This window comes from Amborella trichopoda, chromosome 2 (genome assembly GCF_054954075.1).
Source record: "Amborella trichopoda isolate Santa Cruz 75 chromosome 2, AtrichopodaSantaCruz75HAP2 v2.0, whole genome shotgun sequence".
Taxonomy (NCBI): domain Eukaryota; kingdom Viridiplantae; phylum Streptophyta; class Magnoliopsida; order Amborellales; family Amborellaceae; genus Amborella; species Amborella trichopoda.
The window spans coordinates 53,818,310-53,833,346 of NC_142337.1; the positions used below are offsets into that span (position 1 = coordinate 53,818,310).

At 34.9% G+C, this 15,037-nt stretch overlaps 1 protein-coding gene across 1 annotated transcript; it reads left to right on the plus strand.

The window, feature by feature from the left end:
• The first annotated feature begins 430 nt into the window (after positions 1-430).
• On the plus strand, positions 431-1,119 carry LOC18431462 (putative invertase inhibitor). Its single transcript, XM_006841587.3, has one exon. It carries the CDS (start codon positions 492-494, stop codon positions 1,035-1,037), a length of 546 nt encoding a protein of 181 aa, XP_006841650.2. The 5' UTR covers positions 431-491; the 3' UTR covers positions 1,038-1,119.
• The last annotated feature ends 13,918 nt before the right edge of the window (positions 1,120-15,037 follow it).

Genomic DNA, 15,037 nt, shown 5'->3' on the forward strand with positions numbered 1-15,037 from the left:
TCTTGAACTTTGTGATCCATCCCATGCCATCCAATTTTAAATCTAATAACTAAGAATAATTATAAAACGGTCTCCACGCCCAACAATCCTAAAGGTACAACGACCCACTCAAGAATCAAGAAGAAGCTATTTTGGCAATGGGTCATTTCCCTCAAAGAAAGGGGTGTCCTCACCAGGAAATGGAAAAGGCAACACGCAAACGAGTAGCGGAAAAACGGAACGGGACGTTACCTGGTGGATGGACGTCCGCATTAGATGCGCCTCGTTAACAAACACGTTACGCCATCAGTTTACTCAACCTTCCCATCCCGTTCGTACAATCACAACCGTCCATTTCAAATTCTTGAGCAATCTAAATTCGGCAAGGCACGTAACTGCACCATGCCCCTCACCTCATATAAAAGTTCCATCCCACAAAACACTAGAAAAAAAACGAAAGAATCAAGAACTGTAAACTAGAGAGAGAAAGACCAAACCCAAGCTTGGAAAAAATGTCACCACCCCCCTCTGTGAAGGCCCTCATCCTCCTCTTTCTCTCTCTAACCCTCGCTTTCGCGGAACAAACCGAGCCGCTTTCTCACTCATCCAACCTCGTCGAGAAAGTCTGCAAGCAAACCAAGTACTACGACTTCTGCGTTCGCCAATTGGACTCGAACCCAGCAAGAGCCAAGGCCGACCTCGCTGGACTCGGTGTCATAGCCCTAGACCAGGCGATAGCGAAAGCCAAGTCCACTTACTCCTACATTCAAGAGCTTCAAAATAAGACCGAAAACCCTAGCTTACTCCAAGCCTTGGGCGATTGCTCAGAGCTATACGTCGACGCGATTGATCAACTCGAGGACTCGAAGCGCTCCATCGCGTTGAAGGACTATGCGGATGCCAACATGTGGGTCAGCGCGTCGATGGCCGCCTCGGACACGTGCGAGGAGGGATTCGCTGAACAAGAGGAGGCCCTGCCTTCCCCTCTTTCGAAGAATAACAGTCAACTTTCTAAGCTTGGGAGCATAGCACTAGCGATTATTAAGCTTTTGAAATAGAGTGGAAATGTAGTTATGTCGTCATGTATGAGGAAGTGGGATCTCATATTTTGGAATCCAATTTCGTTTTTATTGGGTAAAAGGGCTAATTTATGATACTCCCTCTATATCAAAGCAATTCTAATGAGTAAAATACAAGCATGGGTGATGAAATAGGGGATTATCAAACTAACGGCTATTGTGCATCATAAATATTATAGATAATCGATTAAGCATTATGGCATCAAAATGAAAATACGCATTATGGCATCAAAATGAATACATAGAATGAAAATACAACAACATACAATTCACACAACACAAAGATTTAACATGGTTCAGTCATAAATCGTGACTTATGTCTATAGGAGAGTGGTGTGAGGTTTTACTTATTAATTCAATGAAAATTACGAGAGGAAATAAGATCCAAAACTTCAATTTACAATAGTTTTATCTATCTAGAAATATAACTCAAAATAGGGCTCCACACACTACAAATGTGCACTTTCTCTCAATGGAACTTACGAGAGGAAATGAGATCCAAAGCTTCAATTTACAACAGTTTTACGTCTCTAGAAATATGGCTCAAAATAGGGTTCCACACACACTACAAATGTGCACTTTCTCTCCAGAATTGGGCCTATAACAGGGTCTCAAAAACCCAAGGGGATGACTCAAAATTTCCACTCTCTCTCTCTATAAAATGAGGCAAAACAGGTTACAACAAAACCCACCATGAGCTCTCTCATTTTCTTCCTTTTTCTCACTCTTTTTCACTCTAAACAATGAGGTTCAAGCCCCTTATACTTAGATGCTTACAAGACACAAATTTTTGGATTAAAAACTAATCCAATGCCATAGAAAAATGAAGAAAATTCATTAACAAAAATATAAAAATGAAGTCACATGTGTGATTTGGCTTCACACATGCAACAATCACCCGCTTGAAGAATCACCAAGCGTTTGAAACAACTACCAATACATTACTCCGCATCCTCTCGAGGTTACGTATCTTCCACCCTCGAAAGTCTTATATACATCTTACTATTCTCAGTTGATTAGACATAAATCCAGAAACAACTCCCACTACATGGGCACCACAACATATCCTTTTTCTGAAAAGAGGACTACTCCCACTGCAATTGATAGTTTGTTCCATAAATATGAAAAGAATGTTCTATATCTTTTTGCTCCTTTTTCTCACTCTTTTTCCCTTTAAACAATGAGGTTCAAACCCCTTATACTAGGGGTGCTTACAAGGCACCACAACCATTGGATTAAAAATCAATCCAATGGCCTATGAATAATGAAAAAAAAAGACAATAAGAACATATAAAAGCCTACATGTGTGATTTGGCTTCACGCATGCAACATAGATTTATTAGGCCCAGAGTTTATTTGTGAGACCCGTGGTGTACCCAAAACCAAACGGGTGGCCTGTTGAGCACGATGGTCATTCTTCTTTTTAGGGGTCAGGTCAAATGACCCAACTTGACCCAACAATGTCCAAACCCAGATCTGGACCTAGGACGGGTTCAGTTGACTTGAAACTGGACTAGGACAGGATGAGCTTTGCTCGACCCATTTGGACCTAGAATTGGATGTGTCCAGCTTAGCTTAACTTTAGATGTGATACATGTTATCCAAAAGATAAAAGCAAAATCTGAGTGCAAGGATGAGCGCCAAGTCTAGATCTAAGAGTGGGGAGGTTGTTGATTAGAGAATCCGGATTTTGATTAAGGAATCCCTTTCTTTAGCGAGATATAGAAGCAGCTTTCTAAAAACACCGGAGCTCTCTAACATTTTTCACCATGCGTTTCCTACTGCCTAAACTCTTGTATTTATAGGAAAGAAGAGGGGCCCCAACAATTCATTTCCCAATGGGCCTTTGAGAAACAATCTCTTGGATCTCAGGGATGCTTATCTTCATCTTACTGACGGTCTAAGAAACAAAAGCTTTTAAAAAATAGAAAATAATTAGTTATATACATATTAAATTTAACAAAATCGTTTAACAAAAGCATAAGAACAAAAAAAAAAGATATTATCATGGGATTCCTCCCATGAAAATAGGAAAGTGATGTGAGGCCCATGGCCAAACGCACCAACAAGAGATGAGTCCATTCTTGCGCCTCGGTTGATTAAGTGTGTTTGCTAGGTTGATCAGATCTTATTATTAGCCTATTTATAATTTTGTGAAAGCCTAACATTCATCTAGCACTACATTCTTTATAAACCAATATTTTAAAACCTGGATCGATAGGGTGGATTATTGACTCCATTTATTCATGTCAGATCGTTGGTCCCAGTCGATTTCTGGTCTGAATTGGCGATTCCCAATGCGCATTGCCTAGTTCTAAAACTCTATAATAAACTAAATTGGCCAAAAGTCATTCTACACAAAAACTTTAAAAACAAAATTGGAAAAAGAAAAAATTAGCACTCTTAAAATTTTAAGATTCGAGGTTTGCATCACAAATTCAAATTGAGCAATTAAAATTCAAATCCATTATTTTTTAGGATATTGACTGAGTGGGTGAATTTGGAAAGTTATGGATGTTACTCCATTTAAGAAAGGGCGTGGTTTGCATTAAGGTTGCAGCCTTAAACAATCAGCTCCTCCAAATATTGTCATGAGATGCAATTTTGGGGTCAAAAAATCTCTTAGGATGGTGCGAAAATCTATTTTTATACTTAATTAAGACATTTAAAACTAAAAAAAAAGGCTAAAATCAAATAGATCAACAAAAGCATGAAAATCTTGAAAATTGATGGTTCAAAAAATGTATTGCAAAATGTACTATTTTTAAGACTTGAAATCTTTTTTTTTCTCCATATCTATATATCTCGATGTCAAGATGATCAATTAGATATTTTTCCAATATCAAAACAACCGTTTTCAAAGAATTTTAGAGGTGCATCTTAATTCTACATTTTAATGTATCAATCTTATATAAACTTTTTTCTTTAAAAAAACAGGGAAATGTTTTTGAGCCCTGCGGCATTTGTGCAGCTGCACAAACATCTTCCTTAGAAAAAATTAGAGTAAATTACATGCATGCCCTCTATAATTTCTATTATTATAAAAGTCCCTCTAAAGTTCAAAATTTACATTCTTGTTTTTTTCTTCTTCTTCTTCTTTTTTTTTTTAGTCTAAATTTGCTCCATATTAGGAATTTCAAAACTCGAAAAATTATTTTCCCCATTGGTTTACAATTTTTCTATAGAAGCAAGTTAAGAGCATTTTCAAAATTTGAAAAATCCAAAAATTCTCCTCGAAAAAACGTTTCCTGAATATTTTTGCATTTTCAAAATATGAAAGTGAAACAATTGGATTTTGAAAATCCAAAAGTGCTTGGGAAAAAAAAAAACACAAAAAAAAATGACTAACTTTAAACAAATGAAAGATCCAAGAATTATAGGTAGTTTGGTCATTTTAAAAAATTGAGAACAAAGAGGATAAGAATGCAATAGCAAAAAATATTTAGGTAGAATTTAACATAAATTAAAAGAGACATGCGTAGTTATTGTTTTTTAAGGGGAGACTTTAAATTTTTTATGGAAAAAAGGAAGAAGGAGAATTATAAATACCCTCAAATTTAACTTTCTAGACATCGTACTTCTTAAAACCTTTTTTATCTCACACTAAACCTCAATACTATTTTTCATTATATTTACCCCCGCAAATAACAAAGTAAATGGGTTTAGGACAATAATGCCCTTACTTTCTTTTGTCTTTTTCTCTCTCTCTATCTCTCTCTCTCATTCACGGTAATGCAGTTGTGTGCCGGACTGCATTGAGTTTCAGTAACATGGCTTATAATGCGGTCTAGCACCCAATGTGTCGGACTACGTAGATTTAAGTTAAGTGCCAGACCAAAAAAAATTTTACAGTCTGGCACATTTTTGTGTCGGACTGCAAAAAAGTTTTGGTCCGGCACCCTATGTGTCGGACCACATTACTAGATAATGAGGAGATAAAGGATATGGGTTTTTAGAGAGAGAAAAATAAAAGATATGAGTTTTTGAGAAAAAAATAGAAGATATGGGTTTTTACTTTAGAAGAGAGAGTGTGGATAGAGAGAATGTGTCGGGTGACTTTAAAGGGGGAGAAGAAAGAAAGTAATGGTATTTTTATTTTTGATTTGGAATAAATATGAAGAAAAATACTATGGGGATATAGGATGGGATATAAAAAGTTTGGGGAGATAGGACGTTTAAAAAGTTGAATTTGAGGGTATTTATAATTTTTCCCTATTTTTTTCTAATAAATCCAAATTCTCCCCTAAATCAGACGAGGTAACCAAAGTGGAAATTGGCAGCATTGGAATAAATGCACACAATATGTGACCATTTATTTTGGTATAAGATGATTATAATTAATGTTGACTATTAGATGTGGAAGTGAGTGGTTGCATTTATTCTATTGATCAAGCTCAAAGTTTGAAAACAAATTTTTTTGAATTTTATGACAAACCTAAGCTATTACATTTGAGTTAAAAGTAATGGTGACTCTCATTGTATACGATCCCACAAAACACAGGCCATCACACCAATATATTACAGCCTCTACAGACATCAAGTTGCCAAAATTTGTATCGGGTAATATAATGGAGCGATAAGCAGTTTTCTTTTAAAAGAGGGCCATGCACGACTGGTCAATTAGGCGAAAGACACTACCTTAAATGAAGAAACCGAAATCTATAAACCAGTTCACATCACGGAGAGCAGATAAATAGATATAAATGTATGATCCTATGCACCACAGAAAGAAAAAAGAGAGATCAGTAAAGGAAACAAGCAAAAATCCCTTGAACAAGAGAGCAACAATGTCTTCCACGCCAGCCTTGGCTCTCTCTCTCCTCTTTCTCTCTATAACCGCAGCGTTCGCCCTCCACGCCACCCCCAACAACTCCGGCCCCAAGCCGTCGAAGCTCGTAAAGCATGCATGCAACCAAACCAAGCACCACGCCTCTTGCATGAAATTGCTCGGCTCAAACCGAAACAGCACCAACACCAACCTAGCCGGGCTCGTCTCCATAGCTCTCGAGCTCGGGATAAACAGGACCTTCAAAACACTGAAATACATGGAGCGCACACTTGATTATATAAGAAAATACCTTCAAATTTAAAATTTTGGGACTGTTAGCCCCTAATTGTGTTTTTTTTGTTTTTTTTACAAATTTGATCTTTTTATTTTACAAAATTTTCCCTTCCCTTTCTCTTCCATTGCCTAAAACCAATCTTACTTCCACGGATCTCACTCTATAAATGTATACATGAAAAAAAAATTGAATTTTTTTTTAATATTATGAATTATTTTACAATTATATCAATATCATTTGAACTGGAAAAGTGATTAATCAAGATATTTGTTACTATTGTTAATGGTTATTATTATTTATTTATTAAAAGCTTTATCAAAATACTTATAGGAAATGAAATATTTAACAATTAATATATTTTTGTTGTTATTATTATAATTATTAATTAATTATAACAATTATAAATTATTATCATCAATAAAATTATATATTAAGTCACAAAGAAAATATGGATGACTAATGTATGTGTTTGACATTTTGTAAAACAAAGAGATCAAATTTATAAAAAGAACAAAAAAAAATATAATTAGGGAGCTAACGATTTCAAAGTTTAAACTTGAGAGGGTACAAGAGATTTTGGTTAACCAAAGATATTAATAGGATTGAAAATTTTAAAGAGGGAGTTAGAGATAATTTTCCCCCCTCTAAGCCCCAAAAAAAAAAAAAGACGACCTAGGTTTGGGGAGCCCCTCACCACACTTCATTGTGGAGTATGAATGCGGTAGGCCAGCCTTCTAACCGCCCTGCCATTAGGGTTGCTATAAGTATCGATCTCCTGACTGCTCTTTTTAACAAATTAAATAAATAAAGCAAAATTCGTTGGAATGTTGCATATTTGAAACAGTTCCAACTAGTAGGGGTAAAACATAAAAGGAAACTTCGTCTATAACATAAAACTTGTAGGAAAAAGATGCGATTAGTCCATTAGCTCATATGAATATATCAATCTAATGGTCTCAATTGAATCTAGACCGATCTGACGGTCATAGATGTCTGTCGGTGTTTGAATTTTAATTATTTTTTTTATAACTTCAAAGAAATTAATATTTTAGATGTGTGTTCTTCTCATCAAGTCGCACCTAATAAAAATATAAAATAAATTATTCATAAAAAATAAAATGACCAAAATACCCCAAAAACATTTTGGGGGTATTTTGATCATTTTATTTCATGTAAAATACTTTTTTGATATTTTTTTAAAGATTTAACTATTTTTGATGAACACACACCTAAAATTTCAAGTGATTTATCTTCATAAAAAAAAAATTAAAATTCAAATACTGACAGACATTTGTGACCGTCAGATCGGCCCAAATCCAATCCGAGTTATTGGGCTCATATGAACACATATGTTCATATGAGTTAATGGGCTAATCCCATCTTTTTCCAAACTTATATACTTCCCCTTATCCAACCGTCAATTCTGAATAGAGGGCTAAGATTGCCCCAATCACAATATCACGTCTCTACACTATTTTATTGTTAATTTTTTTTCTATAAATTATTTTAATACCAAAATTTGGATGTCCAATCCTCTATTAAACTCTCACTAGTGAAAAATATAAAATATATATATATATATATATATTTTTTCAAAAAAAATGACCAAAATACCCCTGAAAGTTCAAGGGGTATTTTGGTTATTATATTATATCAAAAAATTATTTTGAATATTTTAATAGGTGCGCCCCAATAAGAAGATGAGACATACTAAATTTGGTAATCATAAAATTTGTATAAAAATAAAATATTTTGAGACGTTGGATTTAAGATCAAACAGTGAGTGGCTTTCTTGGTCAAAATTAGATGGCTGGATGGTAAGGGAAACATAAATCTTCTATACTGTAGGAGAAGTATATAAATCTTTCCCAAACATAAATAAAACAACTCAAAAAAAAAACTTCCACAATGGAAAATGTCCCAAAAATGTAACCCGTTTTCAATCCAAAAAAATAGTCTAGACATAAATTTCCCTAAAGTGAAAGATGAAAACCAATGTGTCAAAACACAGCTTGGGAACCTGTGCCCGCAGGGTGCGAAGCTTGGTCAACTCGGTGAGTCAGCCCGGCCTACTCGAAAAAGAAACAATAAAAAGGAAAAAAAAAAAAGAACCAACCAAAAAACTGAAATAACAAAAACAAACAAGGCAAATGGGAAAAATATAAAACATAATTTAAAATTAAATTAAATTTTATTTCATCTAGTAAGAGGTATATTATAAAGAGAGGATACGAAACACTTGGAGAATAGATGGCCGGAAAAAAGGAAGGGCATGGGATAATTTTTTGTTTTGATTCAAAAAAATTTGTTGGGGATTCTGTAAAACAATTCAATATAAACATTTTAGGACAAATTTGAGCAAATTTGGTGAAAAAGAAAAAGAGAGAAATCAATATCCCCAATTTTGGGTTCAAAGGTCAAAAATTTGAACTATGATTTCTTCTATTTTTGTTTTAAATAAATAAATAAAAAGGAGTACCCAAGCGCTCTTACGCGAGTTTGTGCGACTCATGGACCTTCAAGTTCGACTTGGTGAGTCCCTAGTTGGAACGGTAGGCCTTTAAAAACAAAGTGCCTACCGCAATTTATGGCAATACACCTCTTTGAGAATCTCTCGTCCCTAATAAATCCAAATTCAAAAGCTCACGAGAATACTCGAGAAGAAATATACAAAAGAAACTACTTATATTTAGTACAAAGTGGTTATAATTACTTTTTTTTATGTTGGATTTACTCATTTCTATTGGATTTCAAATCAGGTAGTTGTAAGCTTGTTAATGACTAGACTAAAACTTCAAAAAAAAAAAAAATCTTGAACTTTGTGACTCATCCCATGTTATACAATTTAACATCTAATAGCTTGGAATGATTTTGACCTCGTAAGAATGATAAATGATCGAGAAATAGCAATACCTACTCAACACACGATCTATAAAAAGTACTGCCGAGATAAAAATCAAAGTCTTATTAGAAATTTATAGTTCCACTATGATCCTGTGACCAAACTTCGGGATCGATATCTCTAATACGAGCTTTTGATTGTGCCAAGCAAATGACCATGCACCAAGTTGGCCTATGAAAGCTCAGTACCATTAGTTGGGTGTGAGTCTAAACAATCAAATTAGGGCGCACCTCAAAAATTTCATTAGAAGAGGTTGTTTTGATGTCCAAATATCTTCAAATTGATCATCTCGAACTCCAGATGTATGGAGATGAGAGAAAATGAATTTTAAGTTTTAGAAATAATGCATTTTATATTGTATTTTTGGGAAATTTTCAAGATTTTCAAGTTTTCATAGATCTGCTCAGTCTATACTATTTTGAAGCTTTGAATTTTATAATTAGTGATGAAAAATATATTTTATGTCTATCGCAAACATTTACAGTATTGAAACTATATTTCTCGATACTATTTGAAAGTGTGTTTCACTTTGATTGTTTAGAGCCCCGGCTCTATACAAATCGCACCTTTTAAAGAAGAGAGAAAGATGTAGATATAAGTTGCAAAAGGATCAACCACAGAACGGTTTATGATATCATATTATATATTATGAGCCTATTTATCTTTGTTAGGTCATAATTGCTACATGCCATTAGATATCAAATTGGATAGCTTATGGTGTGTCACAAAGTTTGAAAAATGAGTTTTTTAACGTTTATTCTGGTCAACGCGAATCTCGCAACCACTCAATTTGAAATCTGATGAACAAGAGTAATTGTAATCTCCTTATATTAAAAGTCGATAGTCTCTTTGTATATTTGACCTTATAATATAGGTGAAAGTCGTGGTACCATGTAGCATGTTGGAGAGAAATGGATTTGCAAGCCATCGCAATGTATTTGGGTGCACGGTCAAATTAAACTTTAAAGGGGTAAAGTTCAATCTAGTGAGTGCCCTAGTAGAGCCCAAGTACCCTCCTCTTTAAACTTCTCCTGTATACAATGTTTCGGTAGCACCATGATGTCTAATGAGGAGGTGCATGAACGGTGCCTCAGCTCCGAGGCCACCATCCATGTTACTAATAAGAGAGATAGCTTCCGCACCTTCGAAGTAGGTAAACCGGGTGAGGAAAGCATCTTTATGGGAGGAAACCAAGTCCGTGATTTTTGTGTTGTTGGCAAATGATGAAGCTTTCAAGGGTATGTACACCTCATTGAAGCCCTTAAAAAAATTTATAAAGTAATTTAAATAGTAATAATAGTCATCATCATTATGACTTTTTTTTAATTAATCTGGGTCGGCTACATGAATTCTCATCTGTCATTCTGTTGTATTAAGGGTCACATCTTCAGTGAAGTCATAAGTCTCTATATTTTTTCTCACTACTTCCAACTATGTCCTCTCATTATTTTATTTTTTAATAATTTAAATAATAAATAACCAAAATGACCTTATGAAGGCTTCGTTATTTTATTTTTTAATAATTAGTTTCTGATATTCTTGTATGGTGCGTTATGGTTAAATTTACACATGCCCCAATTTTTTTTTTTTTGACAAATATTATCTCATTTATTGATAAAGGTCTTCCATGAAAAGAATTACATCAGAAGAGAGAAAGAGAGGGCAAAGAAGCATGATCTACAACCAGCAAGATCTGAGTTCCCACATAACCCTTTGCTCCTTGCCATACGATTTTACTACATTCAGGGAATCGCCTTCAATCACACAACTATTGCAAGATTTCGAGAGATAAAAACCTTTGAACTTTGAAGCAAGGCAAGTAATTTTGCATGATTTGCAATGGCTATACCAGCTGATTTTACAAAGGTGAAAATAACATCACCATAACAGTTGCGCACAACACCACCAATACCCGCCACTCTTGGATTGCCGAAAGAGCTACCATCAAAGTTCAATTTTGAGTCCACCTAGACTCGGTGCAACCCAAATACTTCTCAGTTGCGTCTTCAAAGTCCCATCAAAAACATATTCTGCAAGTTAGCTATAGCATATGTTTGTGTGATCCTCCAACCTTCTTTTGTAACCCATAACTAGCACCAAATAGACGGTTTGATTTTAGTGAGCAATCTATCAAAGGGTATGCACACTCTTTCAAATGTCCTCTTATTTCTCTTCTTCCAAAGTTCCCACAAAACTGTCCATCGCACCATATCTTCTAGACCACACTCCCCAAATTTCATGTAAATCTGATTTTGAAGAAAAAATATTGGCAATGAAACATAATTTCAATCTCTCTCTCCCACCTTCGAAAAAGTTTATATAAATTATCAATCTTTTATACAATAAAAGTAGGCTATATAAATGTATAAACCTGCTCAAAAGCCAAGAAGCAAGGGCTAGCGCGGTGTTAATGCGCATCCGTTTTTTTGCTTGTCTTTGGCTCAAAAGCCGACGTGCGCTAGCATACACTACATTTTCTTTGCAGCTAGTGTACCGTGTACTTTTCTTGTATCGTTTTCTCCTATGCATTGCACCGCACGCTTCTTTAACTTGGGCTTTGACAAGGCTTAGATAACAACAAAACTCGTTGGGGGCACACATCACATGTGGTTGGTGGATTTCTCGTAGTTGGCGTTGTTGCACATGTAGTTATTGAAAGAAAGAATAATATGTGATCTTGCCACGGGATATGTTTTTTTTATTTTTCTTGTTTTCATCCCTTTTCTTTTTTTTTTTCTTTTCTTTCGGCAAAAGATCACTTACAAGTAGTCTTATTACAATAACTTCAAAGAAAATGAAACTAACAAATTCAATATCTTAAAAACCATGATACCACTAAACCAATTTTCTTTAAACAAAGAATATATCCACAATTATTATGCTTAGGAATATAAAGACAATATAATTAAATATGACAAGAAACAAAAAGTGAGTGTCAGAGATTACCTCAACAGGGCTCATTACACTCTACACCGAGTCACCACCATCTAATGGTGTGGGATCAACTATCAACCATTAAACCTTCAATCTCAACCGAGAAAGTAAGTTTAGGCCAAACCCTCTAAGTGAATCTTTAGGTGAATCCCATTAGCAACCTAGTTAAAAAGAAATATTTCTCTTTTCTACCACAACCCTATAGTCTAAAAAAAAAACCTAATGAGAGATGAGAGATCATGAGAAACACCATGAGAGAGATGACAACTCTCAATAACTTAAACCCCTTAGGTTATTTCACAATGTGGGAGAGAGATCTCAAAGATGAGAGAGTGGGGCGTGCCCTCTTTGGGCTTTCATGAGAAAGAAAAAAACTTTTCTTAAGAGAGAGAGATAGAAGAATAAGGTGTAGAGATTTTGGGTAGAGGCAATCCTCTTTTATAGGATTTGAACAAGATTAGGGTTTTTTAGGGTTTTTCTTTGTTTGCCTCTTCTTATAAGATTGAATATGAACCATTGATCTTAAGAGACTTGTGGGGTGAGAGATTTGAGTCATCAATTCCATAAATGAGCCATCAATATTATGACAAGCACTAGAACCTTTATCCCCATTCCTAAAGAATTTCCATCAATAGAAATTAAATAAAAAAAAACTCATTCATAATATAGTTCTTACCAAAATTATGCACAAGTCTTCTCATGCTTTCCAAAAAATCCTTTGAAAGCTTCCTCAAGGCAAAATCCTTCCAAAACACTTCAAAGTTTTCTCTTCAAGTCAAAGCTTGAACTAACACAAGAAAAGTTTCATTAGGGTAGGGTGTGCCACCTTAGGTGGTGCTTCATGGCCCCCACCCACATGCAATGGTGGGCCCATCAATATATTGGGCCCCCCATACAATATTAAAATTATTAAAATTAATTATATGATTTTTAGATATCCATAAAATCAAATTTGACTATTTAAATCAATCTAAAGTCAATATCTCTGTTTTTATAAATCGAAATTTGATAAATAAAATATCCAGATATCTAAAAAAGTTCAAATAATAATTCTAAAAATCATATATCATTAAAACAAACATAATTAAATGAATTAGATAGGAAAATAATCTATATAGTCTAAGAATTAAATAAATAAACGTTGGGGCACTCCACCTTCAACTGTGGACTACGGTCTACACTTGTTTGATAAAACCGACCCAGTGTTTTATATAACCCACAGTCCATGCAGGGGCTCATTAATGGGTCACCGAAGTCTGACTGATAAGCCAGGGGTCATAATCTCAATTTGTGAATTTCAGGTTCTCCCCTAGAGACGTATCAAGATCACCTAGACCTGATGCAACCACAACTCCTATGGCGCATAGGGTTATTTCTTGCACATGAATAAGCTTCACCCTAAAAGGTGATTCGCTTTCCCGAAATGGCTATTATTATGCATGTCGTGTGATGGCTAGCAGATGAGGCTTTGGCCCCTGTCTTTGAAACCCACCATCACATACAAGGGTCACACGGGCCATCGGCTCACTCATCCGAGCATACTCCAACTTCATCAAGGAACTACCTATTAGAATCTTTATCGGATAGTTTTCTATGCCTTGGTAACATAAGTTTTAACCAACCTATTGGCCTAGCTCGTTAAGCTCAGTCCGATATCAGCAAATATCGTTTGCTTAGTATGGTCTACGAGGAACCACACTCCCGATGAATTCATGTTTCACTATATTATTTCATTTTACAAGCACATATAATGTCTTTAATAGCCGCACTCAGCCAACAGTTATTTTTATGATAAGAGAATATGATTTAACGACTCGATACAGCAATCTTTTAGTTCGCGTCATTAGGCACAGTTATGTAGTCATATCACAGATTTGGCCTGTGTATTAAAAAATCCAAACATTTTTAGCTATTTCTTTTCAACGTGGACTCCACCTTCCCCAGGTCAGTAAGAGCGAAAGTTCAAAATACTACAAAACAAACACTAATGCAGGACTCCAATTAGAAAAAATCCTTAGTGTACCTTCGATGCACATGAAAAAAAAAAATCTCGATATTGAAAAAAGAACATCCAATTTTTAGATGGTGAGATCTAACTACTAAAAACTCAAATTTCAAATTTTTCTTTTTTTAAGAATAACCATCTAGTAATTCTATAGTAATTTCTAAAATTTTAGACCGAAAAAAGTCCTCCCAAGTGGATCTTTTGACGGAGGGAGCAAGAAATAAACTATGCTCTAGGGAAAACGCAATATATGTGCTCTTGTTTGTTAGAACACTAAAACGACGTGGTTTTTTTTTTTTTGGGTAAGTAAATATGGTGGGGATTTGGCCCCAACCCTTGGTGAGAATAGAGTAAGAGACCTCAACATAGGGCTCGACAATACTACTGCCGAGCCCCAGGCCATTCTCAAGGACGTGGATTTTTACCAATGCAAGAATGTTGAACGCTCTATGATGCAATAAAAATTTAGAAAGTGCACATAGATAAGATGTGACCTGAGTTTTAGTAGGATTGGGGATGTGGTTGATTTTCATATGGGGCAAAGGAACTTAGGTCTCCTATTTTGATGGATTTACTTAGAGATTTATAGGAGATTTAGATAGAGATGGATTTATGGGGAAGATAAAGATTGGAATATTTTGGCATGTGAGGATTTAGAAAAATAGAAAGGAGAGAGAAAATAGAAGAAAGAGGTCGCATGTGAGGTTAAGAGAGAAGATAGGGGAAGTACATTTTTATTTAGAAAGAGGCTTTATTTTATTTGGGCTTTTTTTTAGTTATTTATTTATTTTATTTGAAATCTATTTAAAGGGAAGAGGTCCTTCATTGTAAACATATCAGATAGCGAGAGTTGAATAAAGTTGATCTTGTGATAAGATCTTTTTGGGATGAATTCCTTTGCGGACCGTGTTTTTGTGGTGGATTCCCTTGCAAACGTTTGTTTTTTAGGTGGATTCTCTTGCGGACCATGAGAGATGATTTATTCTCTCAATGATTTTTTGTATTTTATTTTTATTATTCCAGTTTTATTTTATGGCCTTTTGCCAATTCTTTTAGCCAAAACCCACAATATGAA

Excerpts from the sequence above, each read along its gene's own strand:
- LOC18431462 (XM_006841587.3), top strand. The coding sequence starts at position 492 with ATGTCACCACCCCCCTCTGTGAAGGCCCTCATCCTCCTCTTTCTCTCT.